The sequence below is a fragment of the Bombina bombina genome, chromosome 6, assembly GCF_027579735.1.
Source record: "Bombina bombina isolate aBomBom1 chromosome 6, aBomBom1.pri, whole genome shotgun sequence".
Lineage (NCBI taxonomy): Eukaryota > Metazoa > Chordata > Amphibia > Anura > Bombinatoridae > Bombina > Bombina bombina.
In genome coordinates, this window is record NC_069504.1 from 627,674,379 (window position 1) to 627,699,678 (window position 25,300).

At 36.1% G+C, this 25,300-nt stretch overlaps 1 protein-coding gene across 1 annotated transcript in view; it reads left to right on the plus strand.

The window, feature by feature from the left end:
- AGBL1 (AGBL carboxypeptidase 1) overlaps nt 1–25,300 on the plus strand; it is a 1,247,389-nt gene that overhangs the window by 59,162 nt on the left and 1,162,927 nt on the right. The window contains exons 2-3 of the mRNA XM_053717645.1: nt 23,577–23,640; nt 24,033–24,179. Of these exons, the coding sequence (XP_053573620.1) occupies nt 23,577–23,640; nt 24,033–24,179 (211 nt within the window). The remainder of the gene's footprint in view (nt 1–23,576; nt 23,641–24,032; nt 24,180–25,300) is intronic.

Here is a 25,300-nt window from a genome sequence, read left to right on the forward strand (position 1 = left end):
TTGAAAGGATGAATTATGGATGTAAGGAGTATGGCCCAGCTACACGAGAGGACTGTTACAAACACACGGACCTCAAGCCGAAGTCCACTTTTTATCCCTTAGCGTACAAAGGGACTGCATTGGAAACCTTTGAAACAATAGTGTGTAGAGAGATACGGGACATCCATCATAAGAAGTTGAGTCTGAAAAATAAGAACTTATCCACTAAACAATTCCAGACCATTAAAAAATTGGAACAGAACCATAACCTCACAATAAAGTCCGCCGATAAAGGAGGAGGAATTGTTCTGATGAATAGAACAGATTACGATGAGGAAACTGAGAGGATTCTGCGTGATGGGAATACGTATCAGGAATTAAGAGAAAACCCAGTGAACATGTATAAGAAAGAGCTGTCAGAAATGTTGAAGGAAGCGAAGGAAGATAACATCTTAAATGACAAGGAATATAATTACATCAATGTACAATATCCTAGAACTCCAATTATATATCACCTTCCAAAGATTCATAAGGACCTCAACAAGCCACCCGGAAGACCAATAATATCAGAGATTGGTTCGTTGAGTAGTAATCTGTCTGAGTATGTCGATCGACATCTGCAGAAACATGTAAGAGAACGGCCCTCTTATTTAAGGGACTCAACCCAGATAATTAACCTTCTGGAAAATATACCATGGGAGAAAAACTACATTTTGGTGATGTGTGATGTAACCGCGCTGTACACCAGTATACCCCATGAAGAGAGTTTGAAAGCGGTGAGATTCTACTTGGAGAAGGATATGGAGATTCCAACAAAACAATGTGATTTTATCCTGGACAGCATTCATTACATATTACATCACAACTATTTTTGCAATAATGGAAAGTTTTATCGACAGGTGTGTGGTACGGCGATGGGGACTAGGTTTGCGCCTAGTTACGCGAATCTGTATATGGCCAAATTGGAAGAGATCTTTTGGGAATCTTGCCCAGCAGGCGCAGACCTAGTCCTCTATCGCCGGTATATTGATGATATCATAATGATCTGGAAGGGGTCACAAGAAGATTTGGAACACACTATGAATGTCATGAATGGAAATGAAGCCAATTTGCACTTCACTTACGAATGGAGTAGAACAGCACTCACATATCTTGACTTGAATATAGAGGTAAAAGAGGGGATAATTGAAACATCAACTTTCTTCAAAAAGGTGGACAGTAACAACTATGTCCACCAAACAAGCTGTCACCATACCAACTGGAAAAGGAACATACCTAAGGGACAGCTCCTTAGAATGAGAAAGAACTGTTCAGATCCCTTAAAGTGGGAAGAACAAGCGCAAATTAAGGCAAAGTTTATGGACAGAGGTTACAATGAAGAAGCATTGGACCAGAAAATAGAAGAAATAAGAAAGATTGATAGAAGAAATTTAACTAAATATAAAGAGAGGACAAAAAAGAATGATGAAGAGATCCTACATGTACCTCTAATTACGGAGTATAGCCAGAACAGTCGAATCATTGAAGATATCTTCAGAAAACATTGGAATATCCTTAAAGATGACGACATCATTGGAGAAAAATTACCACCAAAACCAAGCTTTGTGTACAGAAGGGCCAACAATTTGAAGAACACACTGGCACCCAGTACACAAAAGAAAAAGCCACATGAAATAAAGGACCCATTTGGGAAAACAGTGAGAGGCTTTTTCCCATGTCATACATGCAAAGCATGTAAGAGTGGTATAAAAACAGCTGAATTCCAATCGAATAACAGCATGAAGAAATATAAAATTAAAAATTTGATTCGCTGCCACGACCGAAATGTCATTTATTTACTCCAATGTCCCTGTGGCCTTCAATATGTTGGACAAACATCTAGGCCACTAAGGGACAGAATACGGGAGCATATTCTTTGTATCGAAAAACTTAACAAAGAAACCCCCCTCTACAAACATTTCTCCGAAAAACATCAGGGGGATATCAAAACCTTGAAATATATAGGGATACAAAAGGTCCCTACCAATTGGAGAGGGGGAGATCATGAAAAAAAGTTACTGACAGAAGAATCCAAATGGATATTTTACATGGACTGTCTATACCCAAGAGGGTTGAACAACAAAGAGGATCTGGCCCACCTCTTAAACTTGAACTGAGAACGGTCAAACTGCAACTCTAACTGACACATTTGAAATCTTTGGATAGATCAACCTAAATCCTAAACCCCCTTACCTCGTAGACCCTATCCAGTGAACAATTCTAAACCACACTTATCCTATTAGGTAGAAAGGAATACCAGGAGAAAGAAAACAAAAACATCTGGAAAAAGATTGTACTTCTAATCACATTTAATCTAATGCTAAATCAAAATAAACATTCCCATAGATTTACCCACTGATATTTCAAGTCCACACTCAGCTTGACTCAATGTCAAGTAATAAGAAATAACTCTCATAGAAAAGATATCTCTCACTAATTGTAGGAGGAATCCACAACATTTAGCGCTACCATACACACTATATGAAAGTCCCATTGTTTATATGAAGAAAATGATCCCAATTTCTGTAGGAACACAAATTTGGAGTAGAAATGTCTTCTTCATTTTTTATGTTTATTACTAACCGATGAGTTTAAAAACTTTTTTTCCTAATAACAAGACCCCACATCATACCACTTGTAGAAAAGGCTATTTTGGAACACTTAAGAAGATATTTTAAATATTTAAGATATGATATACCAATAACCACATAGAGAACCTCTTGAAAAGGGTTATGATAACCAGATAAACGTTTTTTAGATGGAAGATTCTAGAAGTAATTTTTAGATATTATATGGATTGTACAAAGTCCATTTAAAGAAAGAAAACTGAATATTACATATGAACAAAGAAAAAGCTAATACTAAATTAGTACTAATCGACTTGCTCGTGAGTTAAATATTAGCCCAAGGTCCCCTTCAGCCCCCCCCCCCCCCTTATGTTGAAGAATCACTATAATATCGAATTATCAACACTAGTGTTAGTGTACCACAGAAACACTTGCCTCACGACAATAATCACATATATTATTCTAAAAAGAATTACTCTAAGAAGTAACCTAAAATGTTTTTATACAAAAAGAATCTTAATGAAGAGTTTTTATTACCAACTAATATATAAAATTTCAAGCTCCGATAATTTAAACTGGCAGACAAAAAGTTAAATACATTGCTGACAGTGGAAAACTGATGGATCCATTGTGACTCAGAATGGATATCAGAAATTAAGGTTGCGGACTATATGTAATATAAGAAAGAAAAAATAAAAAGGAATTCTTCTTTGGAGCGATATTAGTGAATTAGGTGAATTTAAAGCAAACATTCCGGTTGAGAAATATATTTTTGTATTGAAACATAAGGGTTAATTTTACAGACTCATTTAACATCTGAAGAAAAGGATACATTTAGACGATTACTAATGAATATCAGATACCTCATAATACAACAGACACGTAAAAAGTCCATTAGCATTAAGTAATGCAGACAAAGCTGATAAACATTCATTTCCCTTGGAGCGATTTTTACTAGGAAGAAGGTTGAACATATCGGCTGATAGGGAAAGAGATGGACACACATAGGTCTAAACACCCAATAGGGAAACCCATATGTCATACACCCTTAAGGGCAGCCAATAAAGGAGCAATATAGCCTACCAGAATAACATAAACAAATTGGGAAGGCCAAAAGATCAGTAACGATCATGAAATGCCTTAAGATACAATATCTACGTATTGAAAAAGTTCATGAGTATTAGGAATGTAGCTAAAGCAGATTAAATCTTGATCTCCTTTGTAGCGATATTTTGAACTAATTACCATAAGGAAATACAAGTACACGCATAAGGCAAATCATCCAATAAGGAAACACATTTGTCACACACCCCCGAGAACAGCGAATTACAGATGGAATTTAGGCCACCAGAATAACCAATAGAAATGGACGAAAATCGGGTTAGAAAAGAACCTAAGAATAACCATACAAAAGTTTTTTATATATTTGATTGTAAACAATAGGAGGATTATATAAGTTTCCACAGTTGTAAACATATGTTAGAATGACACTAAGAGGAATAATCAAAAAACGGAGGTTTTAAACAAACACTTCCGGTGCTATGGAAAGGTCATTTGCGACAGGGTATTTAAATGCCCTGGTAATAGGTAAAAACCAGTCTTGAGAAAGGTCATTTTGGACCGAAACGCGTTGGCTGGTAAGTGTTATTTCACATTATTCACCTATCTGTAGCAATCTACACTATTATATATTTTTTCGGCAGAGGGACCGTGAGCTAGCAAGCAGAGGGCACAAAGGCTTGAAAGGGCTGAGGAACCACACGCTTGAGGGCAAAGGGACCCAGGGCTGCCTGAAAAATCTTGCACACATAGGACCGTGAGGAAATTTAAAACTTAACATTTTTTGCAAACAGACTCTCTAATTTTTACGTAGCACAACTCATTTTCAATTGGATTAATTTTGCATTTCAGAGATTATTTATTATTATTATTTTTTACAATTTGTCTGGATCTAGCACTGAATTGAGGATTAATCACCAGATTGTTTTTCACTGCAATATATTTTTTACCACAGTATATTTCCCACTAGAGTATTTTGACTTTGTTCTTTTTTCACGTTTTTTGAAAGGATTATTTTTTAACACGTTTTTTGAAAAGATTTCAAAACAGGCTATGTATTGTCTTTTAGGAGACACTTTAATATTATAAGTTCACACTTTTGAATTGGCACAACATTATTTTTATCACTGTAAAACGGTATTAACCACTTTTATTAATCTGTCTATATAATTTGTCGATTTGTGTTTTAAACTGCTGCACAAGGATCTAGGATCCAATTTGAGGATTTCAAGATAGGTGACATTGAGAGTTTAACCACACTCTGCACTCCACTTAACCTGCAAAAGTATTATTTGAGATATACAGGTGATCCCACTTAATGCTTTGTTAAAGAGTGTTTCACAGACCGTCAGAATTTTAAATCTGCATACAGGCAGTATGAGAGCTAGGTGACATTGGAAGTTTAAGTTTAACCACACTTTGCTCTCTACTTAACCTACAAAAAGTATTATTTGAGATATATTAGTATCCCATCTAATGCTTTGATAAAGGGGTTTTTCACAGACCGTCAGAACTTTAAATCTGCGTACAGGCAGTTATTGGTGTCTAAAGCTCCAATATTGAGTACATTGGCTCCAATGAATGGTTGGAATAATTATTTGAATGTTAACATGGATCCATGAGGGACTTTTAGATTGATTTTTACTTTTAAAACGAATTCTGATTTTAATATCCTGATTATCCTGAGGACTGTGATTTTTTAAACAATGATTTTTTAAACAATGATTTTTTATTATTTGTCAATTTTAGCTATCAATGTTGTTTAAGTACAATATTGGGCTCCATTAATACTGGTTTTCATTATATCATAAAACACATATGAACATTGTTGGAAAGTACATTGTTTATTATTGTTTTTAATGTGTTGTAATAAATACAGTAAAATACATTTGTGAAGTCTTTGGTGAAAATTTTGTTGGTATATTTAAGACCCTGCCTTCTTTCGTTGGCGCTCTGATAGAATTCTGAGTTAACCTCTAAATAAAATAAAAAATATATTCCTCCGAAAAAATAAGTGTTAACCTCTTAAGATAATATTCCTAATATCAAATCATAAAATCAAATATAGTCGCAAAGTGTTATCACATAAATCTTTACTGTATACAATTAATCTTTACTGGGTAAAATATAAACTTATATAAAATCATATAGGATCCTGTTTATCTATCTAAAAGTTTTTGCCACAACTAAATGTTTGAATCAAAGTTCTATGTTCAATTTCCACAGTTCAGTGTTCCGATCGTCCCTCGATCATTAATTACACAGTTAATTTCACAGTTCCTCCTTGTAAAACGTGCTTTGTCTAATATCTTTTTTAAAAGTGTGTTAACTATGTTGTATTAAGCCGTGACTTAAATTGTATCCAAGTCATAACCAAGTTGTAACTGTAGTTATATCAAAGCCGTGACTGCAGCTGTTCTTGTATTAGAGCTTGCATATAGCGTTATGTGTATAGGTGTCACTGCCAGGTCTTGCCTGGTTCCCCTTACCGGACCTCTGATGGTTGTGCATCTCCTCTCCTGGGTTATGGAAGGGTTGCTTTTACGGTTCTTTTCTGATGCTGGGAAACCGATACAATGTCTCTCTGGAGAGGTACCATATCACAGAGGTAACTACCTTTTATTTTTTGTAGCATTACATAGAGGTTAATAAAACCCTCGGTTATCCTAGAAGTCAGAGTAATTAGGATTCATAGGTTTGATATTATAGTATAATATATTCAACCCAAATTAGCATTTATAGCTTGACATTCCAGTATTTTATATCCTACCCATAAGCTGTTTTAACGCTTCCCATTGTTCTTTCTTTCTTCACTGTAAACTATTATCCATTATTGGGAGGAATAACTTTTTTGGGGGTAAGCTTATTGTGGGTTCTAACTCAGGGAAATCCATACTCTCGCTTCTTACACATAAAATTCGTAGATGATAATAAATAATAACTGAAGCCTACTAGAAGATTATGAATCCCAAAGTACGGTCCTTAAAGAAAGATTCCTAGAAAAAAGTTATCCCAGTTATCTTTAAGTTATCTTTAAAGTGAATGCAAATTTTAATGCTAAAGGGCCGGTTTTTAAAAATTCGATTAAAAACATGGGCACTTTAATTCATCAAAATTTACATTTCACTCCTGTTGTGAAAAAATACTTACCTTTTAATCTTGACAGCAGCTCCAGCTTCCTCCACCAGGGTCTAAAATGAGGAATCAGGCTTCCTCCAATCATGGCGTTGAATCAGACACTGATTCCCCCGGGGGGAAGCCGTGATTGGAGGATGACCTATCCATCATTTCTGACATCGCAAATGACTTGCGACGACCGGAGGAAGCTGGAGCTGCTGTCAAGTTTAAACGGTAAGTTTTTTTTTCACTACAGGAGTGAAATGTAAATTTTGATGAATTAAAATGCCCCTGTTTTTAATCAAATGTTTAAAAACCGGGCACTTTAGCATCAAAATTTACATTCACTTTAAGTGCCACCTAAGAAACTACAATATGGGGCATATTTATCAAAGTGCGAGCAGACATGATACAATGTAGTATATCATGTCCGCTGCACATCGATAAATGCCGACAGCATTTATCGTTGCACAAGCATTTCAACAGAAATGATTGTGCAATACTGCCCCCTGCAGATTTGCGGCCGCTAGCAGGGGGTATCAATCAATTCGATCGGGTTGATTTCTCTCCGCCACCTAAGGGCAGATGGACAAGTTATGGAGCAGCAGTCTTTAGACCGCTGTTTTATAACTTCTGTTTCTGGCGAGCCTGAAGGCTTCCCGGAAACAAGGGGCATCAAGCTCCATTTGTAGCTTGATAATTCGGCCCCTATGTGTAAATATATCAGTCCTGGTTGCGATCAATTTTCTTCACATATCACTAAAAAACATATTCTATTTCTCAACACCGCACATGCACTAGCACTTTTGTAGTTTATCTTTTAACGTGTAAACTTTGTGGGATTCAATTGTGGATCGTACCTGCAGATTGGTTAAGAATAGGTATAACGAACACTACAGAAACATGAAGAACAACTTTAAATTTCATAGTGTACCTAAACACTATCATATGACCCACAATGGCAATTTGAATATGTTCCCCCCCGGTTTACATGATTAATTCCGTGAAACTTTTTACCATTTAAGTTTACAATACAGCGCTCTGTTGTGACAGATACTAAGCAAGCCCCGCTAAATAGATAGCTTATTGGTTAGTTATCCCTTTGACGTCAGAATGGGTGTGCAATCTTGCACACCTCCTGATTGGTTATGACATCAGAATGGGTGTGTTATCCGGCACACCTCTCGATTGATTATGTGTTCTTTTAAATTTAGCAGCTGATAGTTTGTTTGTATAGCCTGAGGATGCTGTGACACCTAGAAATGCATTGCTGTATGTTTTAAACTGTGTTTTAATAAAACCTTTTAACTTTATCTTGCTGCTACGTAATTCATGTTTGGATATGGTACCTCCTGTGATCCATTGGTCCACTCATTGCCCTTTATATTGGCTTTCCTTTGTAACCTGGGATCGTTACATGAGGATTATTCCTGCTGTGGTGCTGTTTGTGAGTCTGCCGGACGACTCAGAGGATCCGTCCTGCCTGTTGAGCATGTAATAGTGCATTTCTACATGTGAGTAGGGCTAATTTACTCCTTCATCCCTGCTCATTTTTCTACTGATCTATACCATGAGGCGCATTCTACTTTTTGTATTATAGTTTATGTTCATATTTGTTTAATTCTTCTGTTGTTGTAGACTGGTTAGCTAAATTTATCAAACTCACTAGTTCTGTGCATGGCTACTTGCAGATCCCATTGGGGCAGTCCTCATAGTGAACTCACTAAAAAAAAGTCTGAACCTCAGTGTCTCCACAAGTTTGTTTCTCATCAAAAATGTAAAGACTTTCTGGAAAGCACAAAAAACACAAATCTATTAACATGACAGCAGCTGCTACTGTTGCAAACACTCAGGGCATGATTATAAAAAAAAGGTGATACTCTGAAGCACTGTGGGATATTTCTGTTTCTGTATCAGATGGAGAGACAAACCCAGTGTATGATATGAGAGTTTGTTTTACTTATACTTTGCACGTTGTATTTGATTTTACTTTACACTTCAGATTGGGTCCTTTTAGTATTATTACATTTAAGCTTTGCATTTTATATTTTAATACATTTAGAGTTAGATTTAGATCCAGCAGTGATTTTACAAATTCTTTTTTCCCCCCGAATATTTTTCCCGAAACTTTCTGTGTTTAACAAATAAGAACCATACTTTTTATATTTCTGTTTATCTTTTACAAATTACATTGCACTTTGTATTTGCTCTATTGTAAACTAAAATTGATAGCTTCAAAAAGTGGGAGGGACAGGGGAATTCCTTAGGCTGAACAGGGGAGCTCCCAGGGTATGTCTGAAGCTCTCTCACAAGTTTTGTGAAATGCTGTAAGTCTTTTAAACAAGCTGGTCTCACTGATTTTTCTCACCAGCTGTATGCAGGTGAAGTTTTTTTAAAATTCACAATACGCTTATTTAACTGACACAAAAGTAATATATATACTAAACTATAGACAAAAGCAGGTTAAATTGTAGTGAAAATTATAATTTACCTTCGAAAGATAATCTTTGCTTACCGGGCTCATATAAAGCAATGAAGATCTCTGAGAAAATTAAACTGTCAGTTTTTTCAGTTTTGTTTTAAATAGAAGAAATACGAAGTGCAATGCAATTTGTAAAAGATACACATAAATATACAAAGCATGATTCTAAGTTGTTAAAGTGGCACAGAAACTTTGATAACATTATCAGGATTTGTAAAATCACAATCCTAAATACACTGCTGTATATAAAATAAAATAGAAAATTCAGAATATAAGGATTTGATCTACTTAAAGGGACACTCAACCCAAATTTTTTCTTTCGTGATTCAGATAGAGCATGAAATTTTAAGCAACTTTCTAATTTACTCCTATTAAATTTTCTTCATTCTCTTGGTATCTTTATTTAAAATCACATAGATGCCGGCCCATTTTTGGTGAACAACCTGGGTTGTTTTTGCTGATTGGTGGATAAATTCATCCACCAATAAAAAAAAGTGCTGTCCAGAGTTCTGAACCAAAAAAAAAAAAAAAGCTTAGCTGCCTTCTTTTTCAAATAAAGATAGCAAGAGAACGAAGAAAAATTGATAATAGGAGTAAATTAGAAAGTTGCTTAAAATTGCATGCTCTATCTGAATCACGAAAGAAAGCATTTGGGTTCAGTGTCCCTTTAAATAGTCTATTCAGAGACTTTATATGGGGCAAAAATAAACCTAAATTATCCTTTTATATTCTTGCTAAAAAAAAGAATTTGCTGGTCTGTTTTCCATCCATAAGATGGTGTAACTGGATTTGTGTTGCAAAGATAGCAATAGATTGGATCTTAGAGGTTGGTTACTACTCTCTTATTGAGATAGAGAGAAGAATATACTTGTTCCATTGTCTTTAAAAGCTATTTTAGATAAGTAGGAAAAAAGTTTTGCCAAAGAGATCAGGAAGATGTATACTTCTAGAAATCCAGTTATTGCCTTGTGTAAGATGTGTAAATTATGAGAAGTGGATAACCAGTTCTCCAAATATTTTCCTATAATAGGCAATTTAGAATTTACTGAGGGAATCAACACTAAACTTTTTGGGAGATCGAAGAGGAATGGGCTTTAATATGTATTTCAGTTATTAGGGATGAATTTCATGTTAAGTCATTTGAAGATTTAAAGCAAGAATATTATGTTATGTATAAGGACTTTTTTGCATATCTCCAAGTACGCCACCTGGAAGATACTATTAACAATAAATATGGTATTAGAGATGTTTGGCAACAATTAGAAACTGGCATTAACTTATAAAAATGGCAACCACTCTATTGCATTTTGGTATAAGTTAGTGCTTCAAAGAGAGGGTGAAAAAAACGTGGACAGAATTTGTCAGTTATGGGGAAAAAAGACCATATTAGTATTAACACCGATCATATTAAAAAAAATATGGATAGATTATGGTCAATTACTCTTGCCTCTTCTTGGAGAGAATCACATATTAAATTGATTAAAATAACTTAACTCTAAGCACAATGTCTAAATGGAATAGAAATTCTATATTATGTTCCAGATGTAGCTGTTTGGACTCAAATATAATTCACTGTAAATGGGAATGTACTAAATTGAACACATTTTGGCAAAAATTATCATATTTGCTATTTTAGGAAAGAAAATGTTAGTTTGAGGTTTATAAATTGTGCTATTCTCTGTGGAACGTATATAATTTTTTTTCAAGTTGGAAAGAAAAAAAAAAGAACCTAGATTTGCTAGATTTATAGCTAAAATCAGAATCTAAATAATAATTGAACAATATGATTCTTTAATTAATACAGAATTAGATGTTAAGAATATTTTTTTAAAACGGATAGCCTTTATTAAATCGGCACCATTGGATATACAGAGGCAATATATCTCTTCATTAAGAAATTCTGAATATATTCAGAATGCTATTTTAAGGGGGGAATTCAATGAGACTATATAGAAAGGAGGGGAGAGGAGTATTTGGTAGGGTGGGAGCAGAGACGAAAGAAGAAAATATTTTCTTTTTTGTTTGTTTTGTTTTACTTTGTTTAGAAAAGAAATATAATAAGGAAAATACTAATAATACTTTCACAGAAATAGGCATAAAATTAGTATTTATTTAATTTATGGAATATTATGATATGATTGTTCCCATATTGGGCTAGATTACAATACAAGTGGAGTGTTATCTTAATGTGTGGCCATAAACGTGCAAATTTGCCAGTTTACATGCGCACTTTAATTAACCAGCCATTAGAATTGGCTGGTAAATGCTCCCACGTGCTCGCAGGAGAACTTTGCTCTAAGAGCCATTAACCAGTGGTCAGACCTGGTTAATTAACAAAATGTGCCACAATTGCCCCCAAAATAATGTGTACAGTTCATTTTATTAAATAAAAATTATGAGCATCTTTATTTTTTTGTAAACAAAAACCTGCAGGAAGCTTTTATAAGGGGTTAAAGTGAGGGGATGTTAGGTGAAAAAAAACTGCACTGAAAAGTGCCTTTATATTGAAGTCTAAGGCGACTTTTTTTTTTTAAACTTTTTTAGATGTGTGTGCTAATATAGATATATATTTATCTGTTATTATCTGTATATATAGATATAGATATATTAGCCAGTTGTACAGCGTTGGACAACATCCTGTTTGGCTGCTATTTTTCCAAGTTTTTGCTGGTTTTTTAACTTGCATTTTATTTAAATGCCCAAATAAAGACTATGTTTTAACTTTGAGCGGAGTATACCCCCCTTTTTTCTTTGCGATTGTATATAGATATAAACACATAAATATATATATGTATATAAGCATATGTTCTTTGCCGTGTCTCACGACATGAGAATGATACTCCCATTGGAGCATATGGAAGCGCGCTCCAGGCAATACAAACTCGAGGTTGCACAAACTGTAAATGCAGCAGAACTGTTATTGCACTGGGATTGTCTCTCCATCACATACACAAATGAAGGGAACACCCCTTGGAAAAGTATAGCAGCATCTGCCTTTTAGGAATTTCACTAGGGATCTTGCAATGCTGGAGGATCTTAGATAATCTCACCTGACCAGAGAGCCTTAGATCATCAGGCCCTCAGTGTGAAGCAAATGTTAATCACAGTGTGACAATGTTAGGAAGTTTAATTGTCTAATATTTTAGGGCCACCTGAATAGCATAGATATTGTGAGCCAGGTCAACGAATCCTACTGAGATAAAAGGATGTTAAGATTTGGTGGAAGCTGTTAGAAACTGTAATAAAATATGAAAGTCAAAATAAACTTTCAAGATTCAGCTAGAGTGAATAATAATAGTAATAATAATAGAAATAAAAAATGTAATGAATGTGCTATCATATTTCCCTTTTTCTTTTGATATCCTTTATAGAGATGTACACAAGAACATACTTAGACTTATTTCTTGTGTGCTGTATGTATAGCATTGGTCTAGCTTTATAAACACTTCTAAGGTTGCAGAGGGTCCCAATTGGAAAGTTGAGATAATATTCAAAATTCATTGAACACCCACTTACCTTTCCAGTGTTTGATTATTTTCTGCCATTGTATTGAATCCAGACTTTTCCTCTAAACATTGTTACAAACACTTCTGCCATATGGTCTCACATGCATGCTCCCAAGCATATCTCACTATGTTCTCATGGAAAGTAGCTATATTTTACCAAAGGATACAAAAATAGAATTGGATTTTTTTAAGTGAATTAGTCTCTATATCATGATTACTATATTAGGGTTTAGGTGGAATTATCAGTGTTGAGTCACCTTGATTAACCCTCCTATTAACCTGTTGCACTTTAAGAACTGTTTCCTGCTTTATGCAAACTTCTGTGACTTTGCACTTTGTGCCCTGATACCTTGGTGGTTATGTGATCCTTCTCAGCTGTGGCGCGTTCTTTGGAAGGATTAAGTGTGTTTTAGACATGCTGCTACAGCGTTTGATAAAACTTACATGTTCTTTATGTATTATTTTTAGCTGTTCTATAAGACTTTACCATATTGAACATTATTTTTGTATCACACTTATGTCTCCTTTTAGCTCTCCCATGTGTGGGGTATATTCTGTCAAATTATTTGTCTGCAGATATTCCCATAGATCTTAACAGTACATTTTATAGAAACAAAAATCTTTGTTTAGCATAAACTCATATATACCCCAATATTACAGTAACATGTAATAGGGAAAGTATGCAGCAGGACACACAGTGGGGATTATTTATAAAAAAGGAGAAAGGATGTGGCCTTATATATTCTATGTTGTGAACAATACTTTCATGTTATACTTTGTGATAAAAACTATCTATAATGTTGCAGTGAACAGCATATGAAGTAGACATTATTTTAATTAACTATCATCTCATTTTGATTAATTGGTCCCATATATTAGGTGTGAATTCCTGAGGGAAGCTTCCCAGAGAGATCGCTTTCCATAACACTGTAAGACCATGTGCAGAAGATGTTTTCTTGTGTAGAAATTCTAACTATTTAGACAAAAGTAGATGGAAGCTAAAAATAACCAAGTTATTGTAACTTGAACTCTGACCTTCAGAAAATTAAGAAGCTAAAATGAATCCACCTGCTGAAGAAATTGCAGCTTCAAACCATTTTGATAGACAGTCTGATCCTAGTTAAGCATAAATGACACTTACTAAATACAGGTTGTGTGTATTCTTATATCCAGAAGAGTGTCCCCCATTGTGTATGTGAGGAATGCCCTGACAGTAATGTAAATGGCTTAGAGCTGCTTTGATTGTAAAGTCATGAGCATACCACCATATCTAGTTTGTCATAACAAAAGTATAGCATATTGTTTTGACTAAAACTTGAGAAGGACAATTTATTACTGATTGTGTGACATCAGACATGCAACAGGATTCTCTGACTAACGCCAACTATAAATTTGAGCTTTTGCTATAAAAGTACAGTGCCCTGATTTCAGAATATCTATACAAATAGAGTGCTCTGCTTCAGCTCTAACCATTGGACTGGTACTACAATATGCTGCTTTGATTGATACTATTCTTTGACATGAATTCAATACAACATCTCATTGTGTTTTGTGTAGCTTTTAAAGGTACAGTCAAAATTAAACTTTCCAAATGATTTCTAATATAACATTTTCTTTGTTCTTTTGGTTTGCTTTGTTCAATGCTGGTTGTTTTCTTCTTTTATGGAATAAAAATACATTTGATTTACTACGTGTTACTCCTCCCAATGGTAACAATAAATGCCTCCAGTGTACAATCCCCCTTAGTAGTACCCTGAGGGCAATCTTGGTATCTAGTGGGGTTTGGATGGGCACCAGCGTGTCATTAGTTTCAGCTCCCCCACCCTGACACAGAAGTAGCCTGCGGTGTAACAGTGTGTACAGCAACACATCTCCCCGTCTGGTACCTGTGATCATGTTGGCCTGGAGTACCAGGAAGCCTGGATAATTTACTAGTGATGTTGGTTCTCTCCGCCCATGTGATCACCAGTACCTGGCTGGGAGAAGTGGCACTGTACATATTTAGGTTTTCTGAATATTTGTCTGCTGCACTATTTGGCAGTCATTTAGTTTAAAACAAAATGAATACTGAATATTCAGGGGGAACATTTACATTTGTTTCCTTTAAAATGAATGTGAAAAGTTCCTTTTCTTCAAATGAAAAAGTTCCCCTGTATACTTACCTATAGGGTGCTGGAGAGTTGCGCTAATCACAATTCTTCTTCACAGAGCCCCAGACCATGCTAACAGCTAGATTTAGAGTTTTGTCGGTAACGACCCGAAAAGCTAACGCCGGCTTTTTTCTGGCCGCACCATAAAAATAACTCTGGTATTGAGAGTCCACATAAAGGCTGCGTTAGGCTCCAAAAAAGGAGCGTAGAGCAGCTTCAACTCTCGATACCAGAGTTGCTTACGGACGCGGCCAGCCTCAAAAACGTGCTCGTGCACGATTCCCCCATAGGAAACAATGGTGCTGTTTGAGCTGAAAAAAAACCTAACACCTGCAAAAAAGCCGCGTTCAGCTCCTAACGCAGCCCCATTGTTTGCTATGCGGAAACACCTCCTACGTCTGCACCTAACACTCTAACATGTACCCCGAGTCTAAACACCCCTAACCTTACACTTATTAACCCCTAATCTGCCGCCCCCGCTATCGCTGACCCCTGCATATTATTATTAACCCCTAATCTGCCGCTCTGTAAACTGCCGCTACTTACATTATCCCTATGTACCCCTAATCTGCTGCCCTAACATCGCCGACCCCTATATTATATTTATTAACCCCTAATCTGCCCCCTCAACGTCGCCTCCACCTGCCTACACTTATTAACCCCTAATCTGCCGACCGGACCTGAGCGCTACTATAATAAAGTTATTAACCCCTAATCCGCCTCACTAACCCTATAATAAATAGTATTAACCCCTAATCTGCCCTCCCTAACATTGCCGACACCTAACTTCAATTATTAACCCCCAATCTGCCGACTGGAGATCACCACTATTCTAATAAATGTATTAACCCCTAAAGCTAAGTCTAACCCTAACACTAACACCCCCCTAAGTTAAATATAATTTTAATCTAACGAAATTAATTAACTCTTATTAAATAAATTATTCCTATTTAAAGCTAAATACTTACCTGTAAAATAAATCCTAATATAGCTACAATATAAATTATAATTATATTATAGCTATTTTAGGATTAATATTTATTTTACAGGTAACTTTGTATTTATTTTAACCAGGTACAATAGCTATTAAATAGTTAAGAACTATTTAATAGCTAAAATAGTTAAAATAATTACAAAATTACCTGTAAAATAAATCCTAACCTAAGTTACAATTAAACCTAACACTACACTATCAATAAATTAATTAAATAAAATACCTATAATTATCTACAATTAAACCTAACACTACACTATCAATAAATAAATTAAATACAATACCTACAAATAACTACAATGAAATAAACTATCTAAAGTACAAAAAATAAAAAAGAACTAAGTTACAAAAAATAAAAAAATATTTACAAACATAAGAAAAATATTACAACAATTTTAAACTAATTACACCTACTCTAAGCCCCCTAATAAAATAACAAAGCCCCCAAAATAAAAAAATGCCCTACCCTATTCTAAATTACTAAAGTTCAAAGCTCTTTTACCTTACCAGCCCTGAACAGGGCCCTTTGCGGGGCATGCCCCAAGAAGTTCAGCTCTTTTGCCTGTAAAAAAAAAACATACAATACCCCCCCCCAACATTACAACCCACATACCCCTAATCTAACCCAAACCCCCCTTAAATAAACCTAACACTAAGCCCCTGAAGATCTTCCTACCTTATCTTCACCATACCAGGTTCGGATCGGATCAGCCAATCGGATTGAACTTGATTCATCAGCCAATCAGAATATTCCTACCTTAATTCCGATGAGCTGATAGAATCCTATCAGCCAATCGGAATTCGAGGGACGCCATCTTGGATGACGTCATTTAAAGGAACCGTCATTCGTCGTTCAGTCGTCGGCCAGGATGGATGTTCCGCGTCGGAGGTCTTCAGGATCCTGCCGCTCCGCTCCGGATGGATGACCATAGATGATCCCGCTTGGATGAAGACTTCAATCGGATGGAAGACCTCTTCTGCCCCGCTTGGATGAAGACTTCAGCCAGATCATGGACCTCTTCAGCCCCCGCTTGGGCTTGGATCAGGACATCGGAGGAGCTCTTCTGGATCGATCGGTGAACCTGGTATGGTGAAGATAAGGTAGGAATATCTTCAGGGGCTTAGTGTTAGGTTTATTTAAGGGGGGTTTGGGTTAGATTAGGGGTATGTGGGTGGTGGGTTGTAATGTTGGGGGGGGTATTGTATGTTTTTTTTTACAGGCAAAAGAGCTGAACTTCTTGGGGCATGCCCCGCAAAGGGCCCTGTTCAGGGCTGGTAAGGTAAAAGAGCTTTGAACTTTAGTAATTTAGAATAGGGTAGGGCATTTTTTTATTTTGGGGGCTTTGTTATTTTATTAGGGGGCTTAGAGTAGGTGTAATTAGTTTAAAATTGTTGTAATATTTTTCTTATGTTTGTAAATATTTTTTTATTTTTTGTAACTTAGTTCTTTTTTATTTTTTGTACTTTAGATAGCTTATTTCATTGTAGTTATTTGTAGGTATTGTATTTAATTTATTTATTGATAGTGTAGTGTTAGGTTTAATTGTAGATAATTATAGGTATTTTATTTAATTAATTTATTGATAGTGTAGTGTTAGGTTTAATTGTAACTTAGGTTAGGATTTATTTTACAGGTAATTTTGTAATTATTTTAACTATTTTAGCTATTAAATAGTTCTTAACTATTTAATAGCTATTGTACCTGGTTAAAATAAATACAAAGTTACCTGAAAAATAAATATTAATCCTAAAATAGCTATAATCTAATTATAATTTATATTGTAGCTATATTAGGATTTATTTTACAGGTAAGTATTTAGCTTTAAATAGGAATAATTTATTTAATAAGAGTTAATTAATTTCGTTAGATTCAAATTATATTTAATTTAGGGGGGTGTTAGTGTTAGGGTTAGACTTAGCTTTAGGGGTTAATACATTTATTAGAATAGCGGTGAGCTCCAGTCGGCAGATTAGGGGTTAATAATTGAAGTTAGGTGTCGGCGATGTTAGGGAGGGCAGATTAGGGGTTAATACTATTTATTATAGGGTTAGTGAGGCGGATTAGGGTTTAATAACTTTATAATAATAGCGGTGCGGTCCGCTCGGCAGATTAGGGGTTAATAAGTGTAGGCAGGTGGAGGCGACGTTGAGGGGGGCAGATTAGGGGTTAATAAATATAATATAGGGGTCGGCGGTTTTAGGGGCAGCAGATTAGGGGTACATAAGTATAACGTAGGTGGCGGCGCTTTGCGGTCGGCAGATTAGGGGTTAATTATTGTAGGTAGCTGGCTGCGACGTTGTGAAGGGCAGGTTAGGGGTTAATAAATATAATATAGGGGTCGGCGGTGTTAGGGGCAGCAGATTAGGGGTACATAAGTATAACGTAGGTGGCGGTCGGCAGATTAGGGGTTAAAAAAATTTAATTGAATGGCGGCGATGTGGGGGGACCTCGGTTTAGGGGTACATTAGTAGTTTATGGGTGTTAGTGTACTTTAGAGTACAGTAGTTAAGAGCTTTATGAACCGGCGTTAGCCCAGAAAGCTCTTAACTACTGACTTTTTTCCTGCGGCTGGAGTTTTGTCGTTAGATGTCTAACGCTCACTTCAGACACGACTCTAAATACCGGAGTTAGAAAAATCCCATTGAAAAGATAGGATACGCAATTGACATAAGGGGATCTGCGGTATGGAAAAGTTGCGGCTGAAAAGTGAGCGTTAGACCCTTTTTTCAATGACACCAAATACCGGAGGTAGCCTAAAACCAGCGTTAGGAGCCTCTAACGCTGGTTTTCACGGCTACCGCCCAACTCTAAATCTAGGCCTAAGTGAGGTGGATCCCAGAGTCTGCACTAAAGGACCTTTTTCTTTAGCACTAAGCCTCTCATTAGCTCTGTCTGGGGCACTGTGAAGAAATTGTGGGGTTAGTGGCTCTTCAACATCCTATAGGTAAGTCTTTAACCTTTTTTAAAGCTATTTAAAATATTCAAATAATTACTAACAAATTTCGTTAGTTTATGTTTTTTTTTTTTTTTTTTTAAATCAGTGCATTTGTTTGGATATTCGTTTGGGGAAACTAAATAGATATTGGTGTTTTCATAAAGAATTTGCATTCATAACAAAAAGAATACACAAGCCTAGTAAACATCAGTATTATTTTCAGGAGAAACAGTGGAAATACGTTTTTAACATGGAGTTTAATACCATATGAAGGTCAGGACGTAATCAGCAAAAATCTCTTTATTCTAATATTTAAAAAAATATAGCAAAGCTTTTGGGGTAGAATTATAGGGACAGTCAAGTCCCAAAAAAACTTTCATGTTTCCAAAAGAGCATGCAATTTTAATCAACTTTCCCATTTACTTTTATCACCAATTTTGCTTTGTTCTCTTGGCATTCTTAGTTGAAAGCTAAACCTAGAAGGTTCATATGATAATTTCTTAGACCTTGAAGGCCACCTCTAATCTAAATGCATTTTGATAGTTTTTCACCACTAGAGGGCATTAGTTCACGTATTTCATATAGATAACAATGAGCTCAAGCACGTAAATTTACCATGGAGACAGCTCTGATTGGCTAAAATGCAAGTTGTCAAAAAAAAAAAAAATGAAATAAGGGAGCAGTCTGCTGATGCTTAGATACAAGATAATTACAGAGGTAAAACGTGTATAATTATAACTGTTGGTTATGCAAAACTGGGGAATTGGTAATTAAGGGATTATCTATCTTTTAAACAACAAAAATTCTGGTGTTGACTGTCCCTTTAAGATTAGTGGATCCAGGGGTAACAATTGAGGTAAGGCAACCTCCTCATCCGTACTACACAGTTTTCACAGATATACAAACATCTAAAAGGAATAGAAAAAGCCAGAGAGCAATGGCCCTTTATAAATTACTTCTTCGTGCATCACTGCATATGTAAAACATAAGGCTAATTAAAAAATAAAATAACATTAACAGGACACTTGGATTTCATGTGTAACGCTGAGGTACAGCTCCATAAGATTATAGTAATGTTTTGGCAAAACAGTACTCTTTTGTAGCAGGACATGCTGTATAGTTTCTGGGGAACAGGACATGCTGCACAGCTTCTGAGGAACAGGACAGGCTGTATAGTTTCTGGGGAACAGGACATGCTGCACAGCTTCTGAGGAACAGGACAGGCTGTATAGTTTCTGAGGAACAGGACATGCTGCACAGCTTCTGAGGAACAGGACAGGCTGTATAGGTTCTGAGGAACAGGACATGCTGCATAGCGTCTGAGGAACAGGACAGGCTGTATAGGTTCTGAGGAACAGGACATGCTGCATAGCGTCTGAGGAACAGGACAGGCTGTATATTTTCTGAGGAACAGGACATGCTGCATAGCGTCTGAGGAACAGGACAGGCTGCATAGCTTCTGAGGAACAGGACAGGCTGTATAGTTTCTGGGGAACAGGACAAGCTGCAATCCTCCTATCCGTCTAGATTGTAAGTTCCCACGGGAATAGGGCCCTCAATTCCCCCTGTATTTGTCTGTAAAATTTTGTGTCTTATCGCATTGTTTCTCCACTGTCCTGTTATCCTTGTACCCATGGGCAGCGCTGCGGAATCTGTTGGCGCTTTATAAATAAAGAATAATAATAATAATACTGCATAGCTTCTGAGGAACAGGACAGGCTGTATAGCTTCTGAGTAACAGGATATGATGCATAGCTTCTGAGGAACAGGACATCCCACTAAGAGGAATAGAACTTGCTACTGTATAGGACTCTGCTAGCACATGCTGTATAGTGCCTGTGTGTGTGTGTGGGGGGGTTGCATCAGAGCTCTGTTAACGGGAAGAAAAGTGTCCCTGTTTGGCTATTTCAAATGTTGGGATGTATGTAATTGTGTACACCTTACATATATGTTACACCCTCTTCATGTTTGCCCTTGCTTCACTGATCAAATAGCTCAATAGTTTAAATTTTTTTATATAGTTTTCACAAACCAAACTTATGACTGTGTCACTGTGACTTAGTGCAGCAACACTGTAATGGTGTCAAACCTTTTCAAGCTCCTGAGAGCTTATTACTAAATAAAAAATAAAATAAAACATATCTATCTCAGTGTTTCCTTTACGAAGTGCAGCAAGATCATTGTTCTTTCTATGTTGCTTTCATTTTATTTTACCATATTGATGATGTTTCACCAGATTGCTTTTACTAACATTAACCTATTTTCTTTTTTTACCATAAGCTGTTCCCTTTTAGTCATTTGTCCAAATATTCCTGCCTACAGACAGTGGCACCCTACTGCCCACCACTGCTGTGGGCTTGATGGATAGATAGGCTTGTAGACCTGTGGGGAATCCCAGCCATTTATAATGTGTCCGCTTTCTACTAGAAATGAATGAAAGTCTCAATCTGACATTTGCTTCTTCATTTGAAAGTTTTAATTAATTGATTGAAAGAGACACTGCACTTACAATATGTTTCCCCTTAATCTGTTACAAATGACTTGTTATACTTATTGCAGACTATTAAATGAAATAGCTGTATTTATTCAGCAATCGGACAACATCCATATAGAACACATTGGCAAATATGTAGATCTGATGCATTTATTCATCCATAGTGTCCACTTGTAGTATGTCTTCATTTGTTAACTGTATTATAATATACAATGTATATATTGTTATTATTTAGAAACTGTCACAAATTTAAACTAAGTTGAAACTGTTATAGTTTGTCTTTTGGTTTTGTTGTTTCAGAAAATAGGCTAGATTAGGAGTAGCACGATGTTTTGCACTCCTGCTCACTTGTTAACTTCCCTAGAAGGAGGCTTTTTGTGCGCAACGGGTTGCGCTCGTATTGAACATAAAAAAGTTTGCTTGTGAGCGAAAATCTGACACGTGCAAAGAGTTGAACTTTGAATATTACGACCGCGTTAACGGCATAACCCCCCAAAAACATACAAGATAAACAGATTGTGTTTATTCAAGTGTGTTGAACCCGACATTAATTCTGAATATTTCACATTCTAATGTTCTTCCCTTAAAAGAGTTTTATATATATATATATTATTTTTCTGAAAATCATTCATATGACAGAACACTATTTAAATAGGTTAAAAAAAAATTGCCTTAAAAAGGTTTGTTAAATATTTTTATTTTGATTGTGAAACTATTAGGAAGTTCATGTCTGTGTACAACTGGTCTTTATTTAAAGGGACATGAAACCCCAAAATTTTCTTTCATGATGTGATGCAGATAGAGCATGCACCTTTAACCCCTTAACCCAAACTGATATATATATTTATATATACACCATACTGTACTTTTCTTATTGTACCGCACAACCTATATATACATCTATACAGTCTCGGCTGGTAACTTAACAGAATTTCTGAAGCTCCAGGCATCTGCCCACATATGAAACGAAGCACGATCTGTGCTACTCTTCCATATGAAGGCAGAATTCAGATAGTTACAGACGATGACACTATGTGTTTCACCATCTGTAACGATTATCTGCTGGTGCTGGCGGTAGGGAGTCCGGAAGCGGGTGGGCAGTCCAGCTTTAGAGGGAGTGGGATGGCCCTACACTACAGAAAAAAAAAATAAAGGACAGGGAGGGATGGGGAGCTACACTACAGAAAAAGGGTGTGATGGGGAAATGGGGCTCTCCCTAACAAAGGATTCGGAGGTGGGGGGACCACTGCACTAAACTGCACTAAATTCTTAAAAAAAAAGATTAAACAAAAAGCATTTTTAGGTACTGTCAGACAGCTGCCAGTACCTAAGATGGTGGAAAATAGTTAAAGGGGGAATGGTTAGAGAGCTGTTTTAGGATCAGGGAGGTTAGAGGGTAAGGGGAGATCGCACACTGCAGCAAGTAAAAAACATTTAATAAAAACATTATTGGCAGACTGTCTGCCGGTACCTAAGATTATTATTATTATTATTCTTTATTTATAAAGCGCCAACAGATTCCGCAGCGCTGTTCATAGGTAACAAAGATAAAAGGACAGTACAATATGAGACACCAGACAAAATTTAACAAACAAATACAGGAGGAATTGGGAGCCCTGTTCCCGTGGGAACTTACAATCTAAAAGATGTAACCCTAAGATGGTGGTGAACAGTGGGTGGGGGGGGGGGGAGAGCTATTTGGGAGGGATCAGGTAGGAATCGGGGGTGTGAGGCGTCAGGTGGGAGGGTAATCTGTACACTAAAACTAAAATTAAATAACATTTTCTTCATTCTCTTGCTTTAAAAAAGCTCAGGGATGTACATATGTTAGAACACTATATGGCATCAGTTTTGCAAGAGCACTAGATGGCTGCACTAATCTCTGCCATGTGGTGCTTCAGACACCTACCTAGCTATCTCTTCAGCAAAGAATACCACAGGAACAAACCAAATTTGATTAATGAAGTAAATTGGAAACTTTTTTGTATAATTGTAAGCTCTGAATCACAAAACAAAAGTGTGTATACCTTAATCATTGCAATAAAATAAATCAAACTGGCATCTGGTACCTTGACAAACAGTGCTATACTAACAAAAAACATATAACAATCTATGAGCAGAACGACTTTGTGTTATAGAATTGGAACTGTTACCATTGGTTGATATTTATTTGTGCTCAGAAGATGGCTAACATTTTGTAATATGTGTCACATGAGGTAAATATAATGACTCTCTTTTTTTTTCTTGTTGCAGGACTCTTGTGAAAAAGATGTAACCCTAAATATACTCAGTGTATTAAGTGAATTACTGTCTGCTGGTAAGTGACCATAGAGCATTAGAGTTTTATTACAGCTCTTGTCCTTAGAAGTGATGGGTACTGTTTTAAAGTGCATTGCCTGCAATAGGAAAACTCTGTATTTAATCCAGAAGTGTATATAATGGCACAGATAATGTATTTGCTGCTCTCTTACAAACACAAGGCTCAAGGCTTTGTGTGGCTTTGAAGAAGGAAAGCACCATAAACTTGTATTCAGTCATCTCTCCCCAGTAGATTACATTGGTTATGTGACAGAACGTGAACTTATGTTTCTGTCATTTTACGTTATTGCTTGGAGTTGCTATAGAAACAGTATTTTAGCATAGTCTATACCTATTTTCTCTTCCATTTTTGAAGGAAGAAGTAACAAATCCCTACCATTTCTTTTTCAGGAACTCATAAGCGAATTCATTACATGATCTCCAAGGGAGGCAGTGAAGCATTACTTCAGACTTTAGTAAACTTGGCAAGCTCAGCTTCCCTTGATTACACTCTCCTGTTACCTTTGCTCAGACTGTTGGTCAAAGTTGGTCAGAGAGGTACTGTATGTCTCAATCTTGCTTGGGGGCATTTCAGGGAAAATGCAGCCACTGTCAATATAGTAGTTAATACTACACAAACTGATTTAGTGTCTCTCCTCTCTACTTTTCTTCTCTCTATAACTCTCTCTCTTTTTCTCTCTCTCTCTTTTTCTCTCTCTCTCTCATTCTCTCTCTCCTTTCTCATGTTTCTCTCCTCTCTTTCTTTCTCTTTCTGTCTCGCTTTCTCTCTCTCTCTCTCTCTCTCTCACTTTTAATTGAAATACTAAATGCTTATAAAAACAAATTGAAGACTGAGTGATCTTTAATAACATTAATAGACAACTTTTCTTGTGAATTAATACATTTACATGTTTTAACTAAATGGAAAGTCTGCTCCAAATTTTGTAATTGTTTAAAAAGATATATACCGCCTTTACTACCGATTCCCCAGCTTTGCACAACTAAAATTGTTATATTAATATACTTTATAATCTTTAAACCTCTAAATTGCTGTCTGATTCTAAGCCCCTGCAGGCCGCCTTTATATCAGTTCATTTTTATAACATTGAACTCACTCCCATGGAGCCATTCATGAGTCAGCAATAATTAGCTAAAATGTAAGTCTATAAATAGTAGCGAGATTAGGAGGCAGTCTAGAGAGTTTTAGATTAAAGGTAATTGCAGAGGTAAAAAGTATATTAATAGAACCGTGTTGGTTGTGCAAAACTGGGGAATGGGTAATAAAGGAATTATCTATCTTTTTAAAAAATAATATTTTTGGAGTAGACTGTCCCTTTAACCGTATATATGATTTCTTTATATTTTTTGGCAAGGGCACTTTTTTAGATTGAGTTTTCATCTTGCAAAATAATATATTTTAAACAAACTTTTTGCACTTTGCGTTTAACTCCTGCATAGCAGTTAAACACATCGGGTCTGATTACAAGTGGCACTAGTGAAAGTGCGTGTCGCGATATGCAATATCGCTGGACAGAGCTAAGATTATTGCGCAACTTGATATTACAAGTGCGTGGTAACATTTTTACTAGAGAAGGGTTAGCACAGCCGACATCGCTCTAGCGCAACCTATACTTTTAATGGAGTTTGCAAACGTGCTAAATTGCGCTCATATTACAAGT